The 16188-nt window shown below is 37.1% G+C and overlaps 1 protein-coding gene and 1 pseudogene across 2 annotated transcripts in view; one reads left to right on the top strand and one right to left on the bottom strand.

Annotated features, from left to right (window-relative positions):
- The window catches only part of LOC101421259 (hyaluronidase-4-like), a 108928-nt gene extending 98284 nt beyond the window's left edge, over nt 1-10644 (top strand). Inside the window, exons 2-3 of one of the 2 annotated variants that reach the window (XM_004478257.3) lie at nt 51-140; nt 9141-10644. In XM_004478257.3, the coding sequence (XP_004478314.1) occupies nt 51-140; nt 9141-9569 (519 nt within the window). In that variant the 3' untranslated portion in view covers nt 9570-10644. Of the gene's footprint in view, nt 1-50; nt 141-9140 lie in introns of those variants that run through there. The other variant, XR_009185876.2, reaches the window with a different exon arrangement.
- Nucleotides 10645-14010: 3366 nt separating this feature from the next.
- LOC101415992 (BAG family molecular chaperone regulator 5-like) lies at nt 14011-15366 on the bottom strand (annotated as a pseudogene).
- Between the last annotated feature and the right edge of the window lie 822 nt (nt 15367-16188).

Here is a 16188-nt window from a genome sequence, read left to right on the forward strand (position 1 = left end):
TGAGTAAATTTCATTTGTCAGAAACTATCCCTAACATTTCTCTTTTCTAGGAGGACTTAGTTCATACCATTGGTGAAAGTGCTGCATTGGGGGCAGCAGGAATAATACTGTGGGGAGGATATGATTATGCTGCTTCAAAGGTAAGCAATGATCTAGGGGTCAGCATCTTAATTATATTCTACATTTTTAAAAATTGCTGTACCTTAAAGCCAAATGATTGCTGAGAATCTGTTCGCTTGACTATAATGAAGCTCAAAGAGGGAAGAAACTAACATTTTTTGAGTAGCTACTCTGTATCAGTCACTGTAGTTAGCAGTATGGTGGAAAAATCTTAAGCTTTTAAATCAGATAGTCTTTAGAATCCAATTTTTACATGCTAGTGCATAATCTTGGGCAGCTTGATTAACCCTTTGGAGTCTCAGTTTCTCCATTTTAACAACAGTGCTAAAATGAAACCTCTGCAGAAACTTGGGTAGAATAAATATTTCACCCACAGTGGATTCTCCAAGAATGTTTCTTTATTTTGCTGATTATCTAATGATAGAAATGGACTTGGGAGGAAATATATGTATATATAAAGATTATACAGATTTGTTAATAATCTACTCTTGATAATACTGCACATAGGAAATAACTTTTTTTCCTGAGGTACTAGGGCTGGTGATTTAACTTGGGACCTCATATATGGGAGGCTAGCACTAAGCCACATTGGTCCCCCTGAGTTGAGTTTTTCTTTTTCTTTTTTTTTTCCTATGAGACACCCAGGAAGGAGGCACTCAACTGCCTGAGCCACATCTGCTCGCAACCTTTTATTTTTATGCAAATGCTTTCGAACATGTTCTGTTGGCAACCTGTCCTATTGCCTAAGTGAAAATTATGAAACTGAAATTTTCCTCATTTCCAGGTATTAATGAATAGGTTAATTTTCAGGGATTAAAAAGTATGGTCTCATAAAATATAAAAATAGCCACAATCACATTTTTTTATTCAGGGTTATGCAAATCAGAATGATAGTGTTCTTAGGAGCAGGGGTCCTGGGGCCAGACAGCTTTGGTTCAGAGTCTCACTTAGTCACCTACAAGCCGTGTGACCTTCAGCAAGTCATTGACTCTCTATGTACTTCCATTTCTTTATCTGTAAAATGGAAATAATGATAGTATCTACCTCATAGGGTTATTTTAAGATTGCCATCATTAATGCATGCAAAATATTTAAAACAGTACCCAGAGCACAACTGGCATGTTGTGTGTTGGTTGTTGTTATTCTTTTCAAATTTCTGGCTTCTCTCTTGTCCTAATACTGAATCTGAGGTATGGGAAAGAGGAGTATGGTAAGTTTCTTTGTTCAGCTGTTTTGAAGATGGGTATATGCAAAAAGGGAGTAAGGGGAGGTAGACAAAGTGTGTTATTTGTTTTTATTCATGACATTTGTAATTATCTTTGTTGAAGGTCTGAACATGGTTGCCTTGTAGGGGTTGACTCTCTCTCTCTTCTTTGAGGGGCTGCTAAGGTTTGGTTACAGACCTCCAATCTTTATTCTATACTTTAAGAGGTTCTGTAATTCTTGCTGACACCTCTCAACTTTCCTTTCACTCCTTCCCCGAGGCCTCTTTCCCCTCAGTTTTATGGACCAAGTCCTTACTTCTGGACATCTGCTTCCATGGTTTTGCCCTTGAAATTATTTTTCCTTCAATCTCTCTCTTTTCTGTCTATTTTAGTCCAGGCTGACAGTGGTTTCGTTTATACAGATCTCTCAAAAAGCTTGTTGGTTTCACATGCAGTTCACAGGGGTCCCAAGAGTAGACAATAGGACTTTTCACAGATCCTTTCTGGATAACTGCATTTCCAATTCTGACCTGCAAGAAAATGGCTGGCTGTTTCTAGGTTTAGTTAAGTCCTGACATGGGTCCAGAAACTCAGAATTTCCCATACCATCAATTTCTGGGTTATTTTTGCTCAGAAGTTCAGTTTTCATCTTATCTCTTTCCTCTAACATTTTACTATAAACTACAAGGATAAGCCAGGCTGCAGTTTCCACGTTTAGTTTGGAAATCTTATCAGCTAAATAGTCAAGCTTGTCATTTTCAAATTGTGCCTTCCATCTAACTTCGGGAGTCAATTTTGCAAAGTTCTTAACTTTGAACAAGAATCACCTTTCCTCCAGTTTCCAATAACATGTTCATCATTTCCTTCTAGGTCTTAATTAGAAGTACCTTTAGAATCTATATTTCAACCAACAGTCTCATCAAAGCAATCTAGGCCTTTTCTATTAAGCATATTACAATTTCTCCAAAATCTCCCCTTTATCTATTTATAAAACCTTTCCAACATTTTTGGTATTTGCATAACAGCAGCACTCCACTCCTGTTACCAATTTCTATTTTAGTTTGCTAAAGGCTATCAATGCAAAAATACCAGAAAAGGGTTGGCTTTTATAATTGGAATTTATTAGGGTAAAATCTTACAGACTTGATGCTATGAAAATGTCCAAATCAAGGCATCATCAGAGATACTCTTTTACCAAAAGTCAGCAGCTGTAAGGTCCTCAACTTCTGCCATGTGGCAAGGCAAAATGGTGTCCAGACTCTGCCTTCTCCTCCAGGCTTACTTTCTCCTTTTGCTCAGCTGTGGGTGATAAGGCATATAGTTGATCTCTACCTAGGCCTTATCTCCTCAGCTACAGGCTGCTCAGCTGATTCCAGTCTCCAGATTCTCTCTCAGCATCTTGGGGTTTCTCTGTCTTTCTGTGGCTGTAGGTTATCTTGAAGTCCTCTCTCACATGGCAGGAAAAAAAGGCACCTCTCTTTCTCTGTGCTTCTTCTTGTGTCTCCCATTTATAAAGGGCCCCAGCAAGAAGGCTGAGACCCACTCTGGGTCACAGCTCACTGAAGTACTCCAATCAAAGGCCCACAGCGGAATTCAATCTAATCAAAGGGCCCCATACCCACAATCTAATCAAGTACCCTTAATTTAAGTGATCTAATCAAAAGATCCCTTAACTTAATCCAACCAAAATGTCCTGTACACATACAATAGGTTTATAGCACAGCAATGGGTTCACTTTAAGAACAGGATTTTCTGGGGCCCACAAAATACTCAAACCAGCACAATAGTCAAATGATCTTTGACAAAAGAGCAAAGACATTTCAATGGAGAAAGGATAGACTTTTCAACCAATGGTGCTAGAACAACTGGACATCCACATGCAAAAAAAATGATTCTAGACACAGAGCATTCACCCTTCACAAAAATCAACTCAAAATAAGTCATAGCCCTTAATTTAAACCACAGAATTATGAAACTTCTAGACTGTAACTTAAGAGAAAATCTAGGTGGCCTTGGATTAGTGATGACTGTTTAGATATAACACCAAGAATACAATCCATGAAAGAGAAAATTGACAAGTTGGACTTCAATAAAATGATCTACTCTGCAAACAGCTATGTTACAAGAATGAAAAGACAAGCCAGAGGCTGGGAGAAAATATTTGTAGAACACATACCTGACAAAGGACTTGTATTCAAAATATACAAAGAGTTCTTAAAACTCAACTGTAAACTCATAACTTCTTTAATAAAAAAAATCCTCAATATAAAGAAATAAAATTAAAAATGGTCAAAAGTACTGAACAAATGACTCACTAAAGATGATATACAGATGGCAAATGGGCATATGAAAAGATGCTTAATATCATATATTTTTAAGGAATTGTAAATCAAAACAATAAAGAGATACTACTACACTCATATTAGAATGGCTAAAATAAAAAAAACACTGAGGATATAGAGCCAGAAGAACTCTCATTCATTGCTGGTGGGACTGAAAAATGGTACAGACACTTTGGAAGACAATTGGGCAGTTTCTTACAGAGCTAAATATAGTGTTACCATATGGTACAGCAATTGCACTCCCAGGTATTTACCTAAAGGAGTTGAAAGCTTATGTCCACACAAAAATCTCCACATGACTATTAATAGCAGATTTATGCATAATTGCCAAAATTGGAATGGATAAACAAACTGTGGCATATCTATACAATGAGTATTATTCAGTGATAAAAAGAAATGAGCTATCAAGCCATGGAGAAACATGGAGGAACCTTAAATACATATTGCTAAGTACAAGAAACCAATCTGCAAAGGCTTCATACAATATGGTTCCAACATATATGACATTGTGGAAATGGTAAAACTATAGAGACAGTAAAAAGATCAATGGTTACCACGATTTGGGGGTGGAGTAGGGTGAGCTGAGGTTGAGGGAAGTGATGTGGTGGGACATTTTTATGGCAGTGAAACTATTCTGTATGATATCATAATGGTGGATACATGACATCATGCATTTGTCAAAACCTATAGAACTGGACACACAGAGTGAACCCTAATGTAAACTTTGGGCTAATAATGTATCAATATTGGTTCACCAATTGTTACAAATGTGCCTCATTAATTTTAATAAACTATGGATAAACTACGTGTGTGTTGAAAGATAGGGTATATGAGATCTGTCCTGCATTTCCTGTGCAATTTTTCTGTAAACCTAAAAGTGCTCAAAAAATAAAGTTTTTTAAAGGGTGTTTTAAAACTTCTTTTTAAAAGTTGGGTGTCTGGCAACAGTGGTCCGATTTCACTGTTGCTGAGAGGCAGCTGCTCCCTCTACATGGGGCTTCCTTTCTACAGTTGTGCCAACTTATTAGTTGTCTTAGTAGACTTTGATGTTTGCAGTCCCTGGCTTAGACTTGGCATTTACATTTACTAATGAAGTTAGCCTGTGATTTTCTTCTTTGCGTGTTTTTCTGTTAAGGATATATTTGCTTCAAAGGTAGCTTTTTTTATATTCTTTTTTCATGCTCTGGAACAATTCTATAACACAAAGATTATCTAATTATTAAGAGTTGATAATAACTCATATACAAAAAATGCTTAGGTTTAGAAACCTTCTTTGTGGTAATGAAGTTCTTTAACTTGACCCATTTTAAATTGTTTTCTGCCTCTTGAATCAATATTGGTGTAGTTGATCATTAAAACTTTTAAATTTGTTAGCATAGAACACTATGAGATATGAAATTACAATTTAAAAAATCACCTCTGAAACTTTAATTCCATTTATTTTTTTCATATCTATTTTCCTTTCCTTCTTTTTAACTAGATTTGCCATATGTAAGTGTTTTATAGTTTTATTTTCTTGAATACCTAGCTCTTGGAGTTATTCATCAATTTAACTTCTAATTCACTAATTTGTGCTTTTTTATTATTTCCTTTCAGGGACTGCTCTTCTAAAAATAATTTTTCTTTTTCAATTGAATGTTTTATTTATTCCTTCTTTTAGCTTTTGAAATAAATAGTTTTATCATCAAATTTAATATCAACATGCATTAAAGTGTCTGCTGAGGCATTTTCAGCACCAAAGACAGAACAGGGGACAAATTCCCATAAAAACTGACATTTCTTGGATAAAGTTTTATAATTAGAAGAGAGGAGACACTGGAAGTTACAAAAATTTGTCACAAGGAAAGGACTGCTTTCAAAGACCTGGAAACTGATGGCCCACTACTGGTAATGAAATGGAGATAGAAAAATCACCGCTTTAATGAAGCAGGTAGTAACTGAGATGGTGCTTTCAAGAATAGAAAAGCATTAGAAAGGATGCAGATTTTGATGGAGCAGGAAGCAGGCAGGAAAACTTAAGTGGAAAAAACATACCTCTTAGTACTAGATCAACCAGCACTTATACAGCTGAATAGCTGAGTGGGAATCCAAGGGAAAGTTGACACCAAATGCTTTGTTTCTTGTTGATAATCAGATTACCTGGTCAACAAAAGCATTTAAGACTAGGCCGCCGAGCATGAAAGAAGTGCAACCTGCCCAGGAATGGTGCGGCAAACACGGAAAGCTGATGCAGCAAGATGACACAAGAAAAAGAGACATGGATTCCCAGTGCCGCTGACAAGAATATAAGTGGACACAGAAGAACAAACAGTGAATGGACACAGAAAGCAGACAACCGGGGGCGGGGGGTGGGGGTGGGGAAGAAATAAAATAAAAATAAAATAAATCTTTAAAAAAAAAAGACTAGGCATTTATCTCTGAGAATTAATTTAGCTATATTAATACGTTTTAATATGCAGTGTTATGATTATTATTTTCTAATTAGTTTGAAATTATGTTTTAAAATTTCCTCTTTGAGTTTTTTAGGAGAATATTTTTAATCTGGAAGGAACTGAGAACTGAGATATTTTGTTTATCATTTTTAATATTAATTCTATTTATTCAATTATAGACATAAATATTGTTGCTGTATTTAGAACACATTTTAGGGGCCAAGTGAAAAAGCAGGGAGATCATTTGAGAAAGCTGTTGCAATAATTCAGGTGAGAGCTAATGACAGCCTGTATCAGAATGGGAGCCATGGTTGAATTGTGGATATATTCTGAAGGTGGATTAAAGATGACTTGATGATGGATTAAATATGAGTGAAAAATTTAAAAAGGAGTGACGAATGACTCCAAGGTTTTGCTCCTGAGGCACTGGAGTAAGGAAGGTGGTATCTTGAGAATTGAGAAGGTTGCCATAGTTGCATGTTGGGAAGAAATCAAGAGATAGGATTGTAGAGCATTAAGTCTGAAATGCATATGAAACATCCAGAAGAAGTTAGGTAGGTAGGTGAATATACTTTCAGTTCAGGAATAAGGTCTGAAAAATATACATTTGGGAATTATATTTAAAGCAGTTTAAGACAGGATGAATTTATCTGGAGAATGAGTATAGCTAGTGAAGAGAAGAGGTCAAAGAATTGAGTCTAGGGTACTCCAATGTTAAGAGGTAGGGAGAATGAGCAGGGACTAGTATAGGAGACTGAGGAGCATCCAGTAGAAGAATGTGATGTTCTGGAAGCTAAGTGAAGAAAATGTTTCAAGAAGGAAGGCTGAGATAGAAAGGGGAGGGACAAATTGAACTTTATTGTATTTGAATATTATTGTTCTAAAGTGCTTAGATTACAACTTTCCACAAACTTTTTTTTTGGGGGGAAGGGGTGTCTTTTGTTGTTGTTGCTTATTTTCATTTTATTCTATCTGTCCTAGAAACCCCTCAGATGCCTCAGCCAAGGAGTCTTCTTGTACTGACTAAAAATAGCCTATGTTCCCAAATATAGTGTGAGGCTGGCCTAGACTGAATGTGCCGGGAATGAAAAATAAAGCACATAGCACTTTCAGAACTTGTTATTAACTAAATTGTTACCTTGTTTAACTACCTGTCATTAAAAGTTTTATTCTGCCATCGGACCTCCCAAATCCTTTCAAGATGGACTCACAATTCTGGGGCCTCCTCTCACTACTGAGAAAATACCCCACTGTTATAATTAATTTAGTGTATTTATGCATTGATGTTTATAATTATCAAAATAATTGAAATCCTAATAGAAAACTCAATTTGTGCTATTAATGAACCAACTAGAGTTTTCCAATTGTCCTCTACATATGAATCAAGATAGAAAATTGTCAAGATTCCAGTCAGATTTTTCTGGTTTACCTGCAGATATTATTTGTGTTATGGCTGTTCATCTTAGCAGCCTGATGTGGTCATCAGTACCGAGTATGGCAAGGAGCTACGTAAAGCAACAATTTCCCTCTGAACTGGTAGTGATTGATCAGACCAAAGGAAGACCTGGACAAGTCCATCTTGGCCAGTAATGAGCATTTATAGAGGGGAATTATGTGGGTTTCTCATCCTTGGTGACAGGAGGATGAGATAGTCCTGAGCCTAGTGGTGGCCTAGTCCTGTCCTTGATGGTGGGTGGAAAGACACTGCTTCCCGGGCTTGACATCCTCACTCACTGCCTGAGAAGACGGGTCTTTTATGGGGCATGACTACATGCAGCTGGGGATGGGTGGTGGGCTGCTTTCCAAGGAATGCAGTGCATTGCTCAAGAACCAGAAGGTACATGACTTGACAACAATTATCAAGGCATGTGGGGAATGTGCCTGAGTTTTATAAGAAACAGATCCAAAAGGAACAGATGTTTTCAGCAGGGGAGAAGTTATAAATTGGTGGAAAAGTTTACTGATGTAGAGGTGGTTATGCCGTTTTGGGCAAACAGATATCATGGCAGAAAAACAGGTTAAGCCCTCTAGAACAAGATCTGTTGATCAGTCATGAGTTACAGGGGCTTACAGTTTTAACTATTCAGGAATGCTGTTACTCTTAGGGGTGGGGGAAAAAACAGGGAGTGTTGAGGGTAGAAAAATTGCAATCATATATGCCACATCATCAATAGTTAGAATGTGTCCTAGTCTTAAAGCCCAATGTTGTGGGTACACCAGTGATACATCTTGTGGGAAGAAAACCCACAATTTTGATTGTGGTTTTGATTTGTCATTGGATCCTGTAGCCTTGTACAAATGAATAGAACATTTGATTGTAAATAAAGATATTCGATATTCTACCTCCTGCAACTTGAATAATGGATAAAGTATGGTATATTTAAGTGATGAAACACTGAACAGCAGTTAAAATGAATAAACCAAAGCTACGTAGTCAACCTGAAAAAATCTCAAAAACATGTTGAGTTTAAAAAGCAAGTTGCAAAGATAAACCATTCCACAATATAGGCTTTTATTTAAATGTTTACAAAACACAAAATAATGCTGTATATTCTTCATAATTATATATATGTAGTAAAGTAAAAAAACATGTATGTAAAGACTACACATCAACTTCTGGAGGATGGTTATCTAGAAAAAAATACAATGACTTTGAAGTATTAGAAAACCTTACCTAATGTTAACATGTATAAGTGTTAAAAATGCTTCATGAAATTAAATTTCATAAAACAATCATCTCATATTAATGATTATCTATTAGTGTTACTATAAATATCTTTTTACCTTAAAGAATAGTCTCTAGTGGGAAAATGTGGAATCATCTCCTCGAAATGATATGAAATTATTATAGTATTCCAAGTTAAAGACATGTGACTTTATAAAGGTTTAGTTCCTCATTTAAATGATTAATCCCCTGAAATGCTCGTCCTTATTAGCCTTAATATAATATAATATAATATAAAACTTCAGACATTAATACCACTTGGATAATAGACTCACATCTTAAGAGTGATTTAAATAGATCTCTATTTTTCCTATAGGAAACCTGCTTATCTCTACAAAAATCTATTCAAGGACCTTTGGGACATTATGCTGTCAATGTGACCTCAGCAGCCCAGTTCTGCAGTAAAAGTCTCTGTAACAATAATGGAAGATGTGTTCGAAAAATACCTGAATCTTCCTCTTATTTGCATATGCCTCAGAGCAGCAGTAAGAAATATATCCTTAAAAACCTCAGATTCATCATTTCTCAAAAAATTAAACCAAAGACACTAAGGGATATGAACAATGGATTTGTGTGTCACTGCTATTATGGCTGGCATGGAGATTCTTGCCAGCAGAGTTCTTCAGTCCTCTTGGAAGGGAAAAATAAGGCTTCTACTGCTAATTTATCACTTTTTCTCAACATGATCTTTTCTGTGATTCTGCTGATTTTTTTAACCTCTACTACAATGTTATTTTTTCCTTGATATACTAAAGAGTAGAATGTGTTGATTTTTTACCCTTAACTTCAAGCCTCTTTTAAAATATTTATTGGTTTTAAAGCAAAAAGTAATCACTGACTCCATTAATTGATTTAGCACGTGTTTATAGTGTGCTTACATCATGTGGGCATTGGGGATCAAGAAGTGACTATACATACCAATGTCCCTGCCTTTGAGGAGCTTAACTTCTTGTGGGGAAAATAAATAATAATAAATAAATATTAACCAAACAAATACATTTATAGATCAAGTGGTGATAAGTGTTGGGAAAATAATAAAGCAGAGTGTGGGTGAGTACTAATATTAATTTTATTTAGCTCAGTTAAATAAGGCATCTCTCTCGAAGTAACTTGAAGGCATGGAAGAACAAGGCAGGAAGATATCTGGGGAAGAGCATTCTTAGAATAGGGTAAAACATGTGCAAAAGCCTTTACATTAGAGCAGGTCTAGAATGCTCCAGAACATTAGGAAGTTCAGGGCAGCTGATGCAAGATGAATAGTGAGAGAAGTGGGGAGTCAAATCATTAACTTTATTTGAACTAAGATTTTGAGTCAAGATATCTTTTCTTTTTTAATAGTTTAATAGAGAATTCTGAGGAAAGGGGGATGACTAAGATATATCTACATCTTATTATTTTAAATAAACACACTCATCTAGTGGGATAGTAATAACAATCCTTTTTATAAGTACATTTTGCTACAATGGTCTTGAGACATCAATAATTTATAGCAAATTGGAGAATTTGTAATAAGGTCATGTGAGAAAGGAAATAATGTGGAAGCTAAAGAAAACAATCATTACATTTATCTGTTTGCCCTCCAAGAATTGTGAATCCCTAAATAATACAAGTAAATTCCAGGATACCAAGTTATAAGGACTAGGGTGAATCTGTATTGAATGTTGTTAGGTAGGGTTCAATTTCAGCCAGACTATTACCATAGCACTTGGAAATTCATTTAAGCAATCACTAATATCAGCATGTAAAGCCTATCAGACTCCAGTAAAATGGAATTTATAAGGAAACATTGATTACTTATTAGTTTAATAAAGTGCACTTTATCTAAGCAACTTATTTCCTTTCAGTTTTCAATCAATGCACGGCAATTTGTTTGAAAAATTCATATGGCTCAGAATTTGCTTAACCAGACTTAAATATAGTACGGATCATGTCCTTTCATAATGATTCAAAAGAAATTATAGGTGGCGGACTTGACCCAGTGGTTAGGGTGTCCGTCTACCACATCGGAGGTCCACAGTTCAAACCCCGGGCCTCCTTGACCTGTGTGGAGCTGGCCCATGCGCAGTGCTGATGTGCGCAAGAAGTGCCCTGCCACGCAGGGGTGTCCCCCGTGTAGGGGAGCCCCACGCGCAAGGAGTGCGCCCTGTAAGGAGAGCCGCCCAACGCGAAAGGAAGTGCAGACTGCCCAGGAATGGTGTCGCACATAAGGAGAGCTGACACAAGATGATGCAACAAAAAGAAACACAGATTCCTGTGCCGCTGACAACAGAAGCAGACAAAGAAGACACAGCAAATAGACACAGAGAACAGACAACCCGGGGTGAGGGTGGGGGGAAGGGGAGAGAAATAAAAATAAATCTTAAAAAAACCAAACAAAACAAAAAACAAAAGACATTATAATGCCCCCAAAGCTATTTCCCTCCTTATTTTACGGAAGACATTTTCTGATCGACATTTCCCAGATATTGTACTTTCATACATAACTCCTCCTTTAAGAAGGAACTGGAGATCAAACTTGGGACCTTGTATGTGGGAGGCAGGCACCCACCCACTGAGCTACATCCACTCCCCCAGATAGTATTTTTTTTTCTATGAAATGGATTATACCATTTAATGCAGATCCAAGGGCATGCTTTGTTTTTTGTTTTTTGGTAGTTTTCAGTTCATTACAGATTCTCCATGTTAAGATTGTTAAACAAAATACAATGTGACAAGCCCAGTTTAAAACTAAATGCTGCAGCTCAAGTTAACATTTTAGTTCCAGTGAGGAATAGAACAGCCAAATCTGTTTACTAGGGCTCACTGTGTGGGTAGACTAATTGGGTAAAAGCAGCTCAAACAGATTGAAAATAGGAAAAATTCATGCATCAATAGTCACTCAAGGTCAATTTGATAGTTTAGGCTACCGAAATAGCCCACGTGAAAAATTTAAAGTGACTGTGGAAGAGTTCAGTATCCTATACCGACACGCAGTGCTGGAAGCTTAGTAGTATCAGATGGCTCTGTAAGTTATAGAAAATACTTTGAAAAAAAAGAAAGGTAAAGATATGCTTTCAAAGAACAGATACTTTTAAGTGTTAATATTTAATTTACAAGAATGAAATTAAAAGTTAAATGACATAACCTGGTGAAGGATATATCCAAAATGTCTAACCTTGATTGCCCAGTAGTACAATTAAGAATGTGCTCTAATTTTAAAGCTCTTCAAGATATTAAGAACAGATATCAAAAAGCAATCCTGAAACTACTGTGGCCAGAAGAACACTTATGACCCACATATGTGGGAAGAACTCACTGTTCCATGACCGGACTTCTCCTTTGGCCCAGCTATCCAATTATTCAAAAACATTTCTAGTAGGAAAGATGTATCAAGGGCTTTTTGTTTTTAATCCCCCCTGCCCCCGTGGCTTTTTGCCTGCTGTCTGCTCTCTGTGTCCGTTCACTGTGCATTCTTCTGTGTCTGTATTTATTTTTATTTCCCCCCCCCCCTTTGTGGCTTGCTTGCTGTCTGCTCTCTGTGTCCATTTGCTGCATGCTCTTCTGTGTTTTTGCTTTCTCCTTTTTTTTTCTTCTGTTGTGTCACCTTGCTGAGTTGGCTCTCCGCAGTGCTTGCGGGTTTGGCGGCTGTCCGTGTGAGCTGGGTGGCACTCCATGGTGCCTGCAGCACTCTGCGGCACTGGTGGGCCGGCGGCTCTCCACAGCATGTGGGCAAGCTTGCTTTCACAAGAACACAAACCCAGGACCTCCCATATGGTAGAGGAGAGCCCAACTGATTGAACCACAGCCTCTTCCCTCAAGCGCTTTTAATTATTGGGTAGTACTGAGAGACAAAGCAAGGATTTGTTTAGGGCTATGCTTTAGGACTATAATATGTTAAATACAATATTATATGTCATAAAGTCTCCCTGGTTGATTCTGTCATTTGCATTCATAGGCAACCATAAAACTGGATCCTCAGAAAGTATTTCCAGAAATATATATACCCTAAAGAAGGTAAAGAAGAAAAACATTTCATGCAATGATACATTTTAGTAACTTTTTAGGCAATAAAGAAACTTCCATACACCAAAATTTGACCTAAGTAGTTCAGCAGGTACCTTGAACAAGCAGCTTTACTATTTAGTCCCAGAGAGTAGAATGTTTAAGATGCCAGTTGTGGACAGCTATTTCTTCTGATAAGCTGTGAAGATTTGGTTTTTCAGGGTTACTTTTTGCTATAATATGTTGTAATATAGAACTGGACATGTTTAACAAGTTTGTCCAATACACTTGGCTTTGGGAATTTGTTTTCAGTTTTCTTTATCTAATTATAGGCTTCCTTTGTGTGTGTGCTTAAAGGTCCACTAAATTTCATTTGAATGTTCCAATCCATACTATTTACAAAGGAAAACTTAGTTTTCAAACAAAAACAACTTGAAGGGATTTGATAGCTGGCATTTTAACCTTTTGGTGCATTCACCTTTTTGTTTTTACTTTTAGTTTCATAATTTTCTTATGTCACACACACGAAGAAGATATTCCTGCTCTAAATTCAGATATGGGGGTGGTGGTGAAACAGACACTTTTTTAAATGAAAAACATTCAGGAAACAACAGACCTCCCATCAAAACCGACTGATGAACACACAAACCAAAACCTCTACCTTATTAAATTGGGTAGGACAAAATTGGGATTTGTAAATGAAACAGATCCTTCCGCTTTTCTCCGCCTATTATTAACAATATACATCACTGTACTGCTTTTGTGCATGGACCTTACTCCTAGCTAATGAAAAATTTCCCCTTTTCTCATAATTTTCCCACTATTGTGTAACATTATATCTATTTTTTGAGATTGTGAAATACCTGCATTTTAATGTTTGGACAACCCATTTTAAAAATTACACAATTTTTTCTATTTCATATTTTGATAATAGGGAAAAAATACCCCCAAACCAAATTCAGTCAAATAAAACCATCACATACAGATAAGGACCCAAATGGAAAAGCCAATGAGCTACAATATTTGTTTTGCAAAAATCAAAAGCAGCAGAGATACTGAATATAATTAGCTTAAATCATAAATACCAAGTTGAAAATGTGTATGTAAAAAATCATATTTAATACCAATCAACTGAAAGTTCTCTATACATAGAAGTATGTACAAAGTACAAAACAAGCAACATAAGTCATAAGGCCTCAGATATTTTAGTACTCCCATTCATCGGATCTCAGGTCGAGATAACTGAGAATACTCTGGGCGACCTTCACTGCCTGCTTCCTGGCAGCCTTGCAATTCTCTCCTTGCCTGTCGGCGTCTTCCAGGGCTGGCAGCTGTTTGGTGAGCATCTCTTCCAGGAGAATGTAGTTCTATATCAGTCTCATTTCTACCAAAAGAAAGAACTTCTTCATGTATCTCTGACAACTTTCCAAGGACATTCCAGACTGATTCATGTGATGGGTGCTCCTCACAAATGACTTTTTTTTTTCTCAAGGGCTTCCTTCATGTCAATATAAATTATGAGTGTTTACACTTCAATGCAACTCTTCTCCTGGCTTCTGGAATGCAGGGTTTTGTTTTCCCCAAGACTTACCTCATGATAACTGTCTAAACACTGCAATTCTCTTTTGCAGCTCAGGTGCAATTCAGAAGGATTTTGTACCTGAAGAAACTCATTTTTTTATTTCTCTTATTCTCTTGAGGACCTTTTAGATTTTTAAAATGGAATAATTCTGTCCCATCCCATTCTGTCAAATGTATACATAGTGTCTGCTTCCTCCCCTAAATCCAAATATTTCAATAATTTGTTGATATCTTTTACTATCTCCCTTCGATAATTCTTGATTTCTGTATGCCCACACACATCTAAAGCATTCAGATCAGCAAGCAACCCTGAGAGCACACCCAGGTAAGTGCCTGCCAGTCTCCTGGTTGTTCACTTCCATCAGAAGTGTGATTAAAGTGCTTCCAACTTTGTTCACGTCACATAGCAGAGTTAATTTTGGAGGCTGAAGGATGGACATTTTAGAAAAGCAGCAGGGAAGGTTGCTTCTTCATGCAGGTTTTCATTAGCTCTTGTAGTGCACAGATTTTGGTTAAAGTGTTATACTTTGCCGTCTATATTGAGCCCTTTCCTCGGTTTTAACGTGTGTCAGTCTGAGAAGGATATCCTGGATATCTTGCTTAAATTCATTGGTCACACTATATATATAGTGCCTCCACTATAGAATGGCACAATCTTCTCTTTAATGGGGCACTGGGCTTACTTAAAAATGTTCTGTGCTTCCATCCGTTGCAGGTGGTTTGTATTCTTCTGCTCCAGTTCTTTGAGAAGATGCTCTGTCTCCTTTGCTGCCCTCTTTCTACCTTGTTGAATATCTCCTTTTCCTTCAGTATCTACAGTCTATTTCAAAAAGCTGTTTCGTTAGAATCCTCTCTAGTTTCATGTAATTCTTGTCATCTGACACAGTACTGAAGCCAATTCCTTGCTGTTCTATAGCTTTTGCTTTCTTTTGGATTTCCTGAAGCCTACTTAGGGAAGGGTATTGGTTTCCCACACCCATACTTTTATTGCTTTCAGCTTCACAAGCACTCGTGGCTGCCTGAGTGCCAGCTCCACCCTCCAAGTCGCCCTGTCCCCAAGGTCCCCATGCCTGGAAAGTGCACAGTTGGCTGCTCCCCTCCCCTCAGATAGAATTTTTTTTTAATATACTTTAAAAAAAAGAAAATTAGATTATATAAATGTTACATAAACAAGGGATTCCTATAGGCCCTGCTGCCTACCCCTCCCACATTTTCCCACATTAACAACATCCTTCATTAGTGTGGTACATTTGTTATAATTGATGAACACATTTTGGAGCATTGCCATTAAGTGTGGATTATAGTTTACATTGTCGTTTACACTCTCTTCCAAACATTTTGTAAGTTATTACAAGATTTATAATGGCCTGTCATTGAAGTGTAATTCAGGACAATTCCCAAGTCCTGAAAATGCCCCCAAATTGCACCTATTATTCCCTCTTCCTCCCCTCAGAACCTCCAGTGGCCACTGCCTCTATATCAATGATAAAAGTTCTTCCATTGCTAGAATCACAGTAAGTCTATAGTTGAATAACAATAAACCTACTCTAGTCCATTGTTTATTCCCCAGTCCTGAGGATTCTGGGATGGTAATGCCCTCTCCACCTCTGAGAGGGGGCTTCAATCCCATAGGGCAGATGTATGAGATTCTCTTGCTTGCAGTTGTAGCCTCTCTCTGTTCCTCGAGATGGCTGTTGTCCATCATCATCTCCTTGTTAGTTGTCTTGGGTGAGTCCAAAGAACTGAAGTGTAGGTGTTGCAACTCTGTTGAGATTCAGGGCCCAAATTGTGCATGGACAGCT

This window comes from Dasypus novemcinctus, chromosome 5, assembly GCF_030445035.2.
Source record: "Dasypus novemcinctus isolate mDasNov1 chromosome 5, mDasNov1.1.hap2, whole genome shotgun sequence".
Taxonomy (NCBI): domain Eukaryota; kingdom Metazoa; phylum Chordata; class Mammalia; order Cingulata; family Dasypodidae; genus Dasypus; species Dasypus novemcinctus.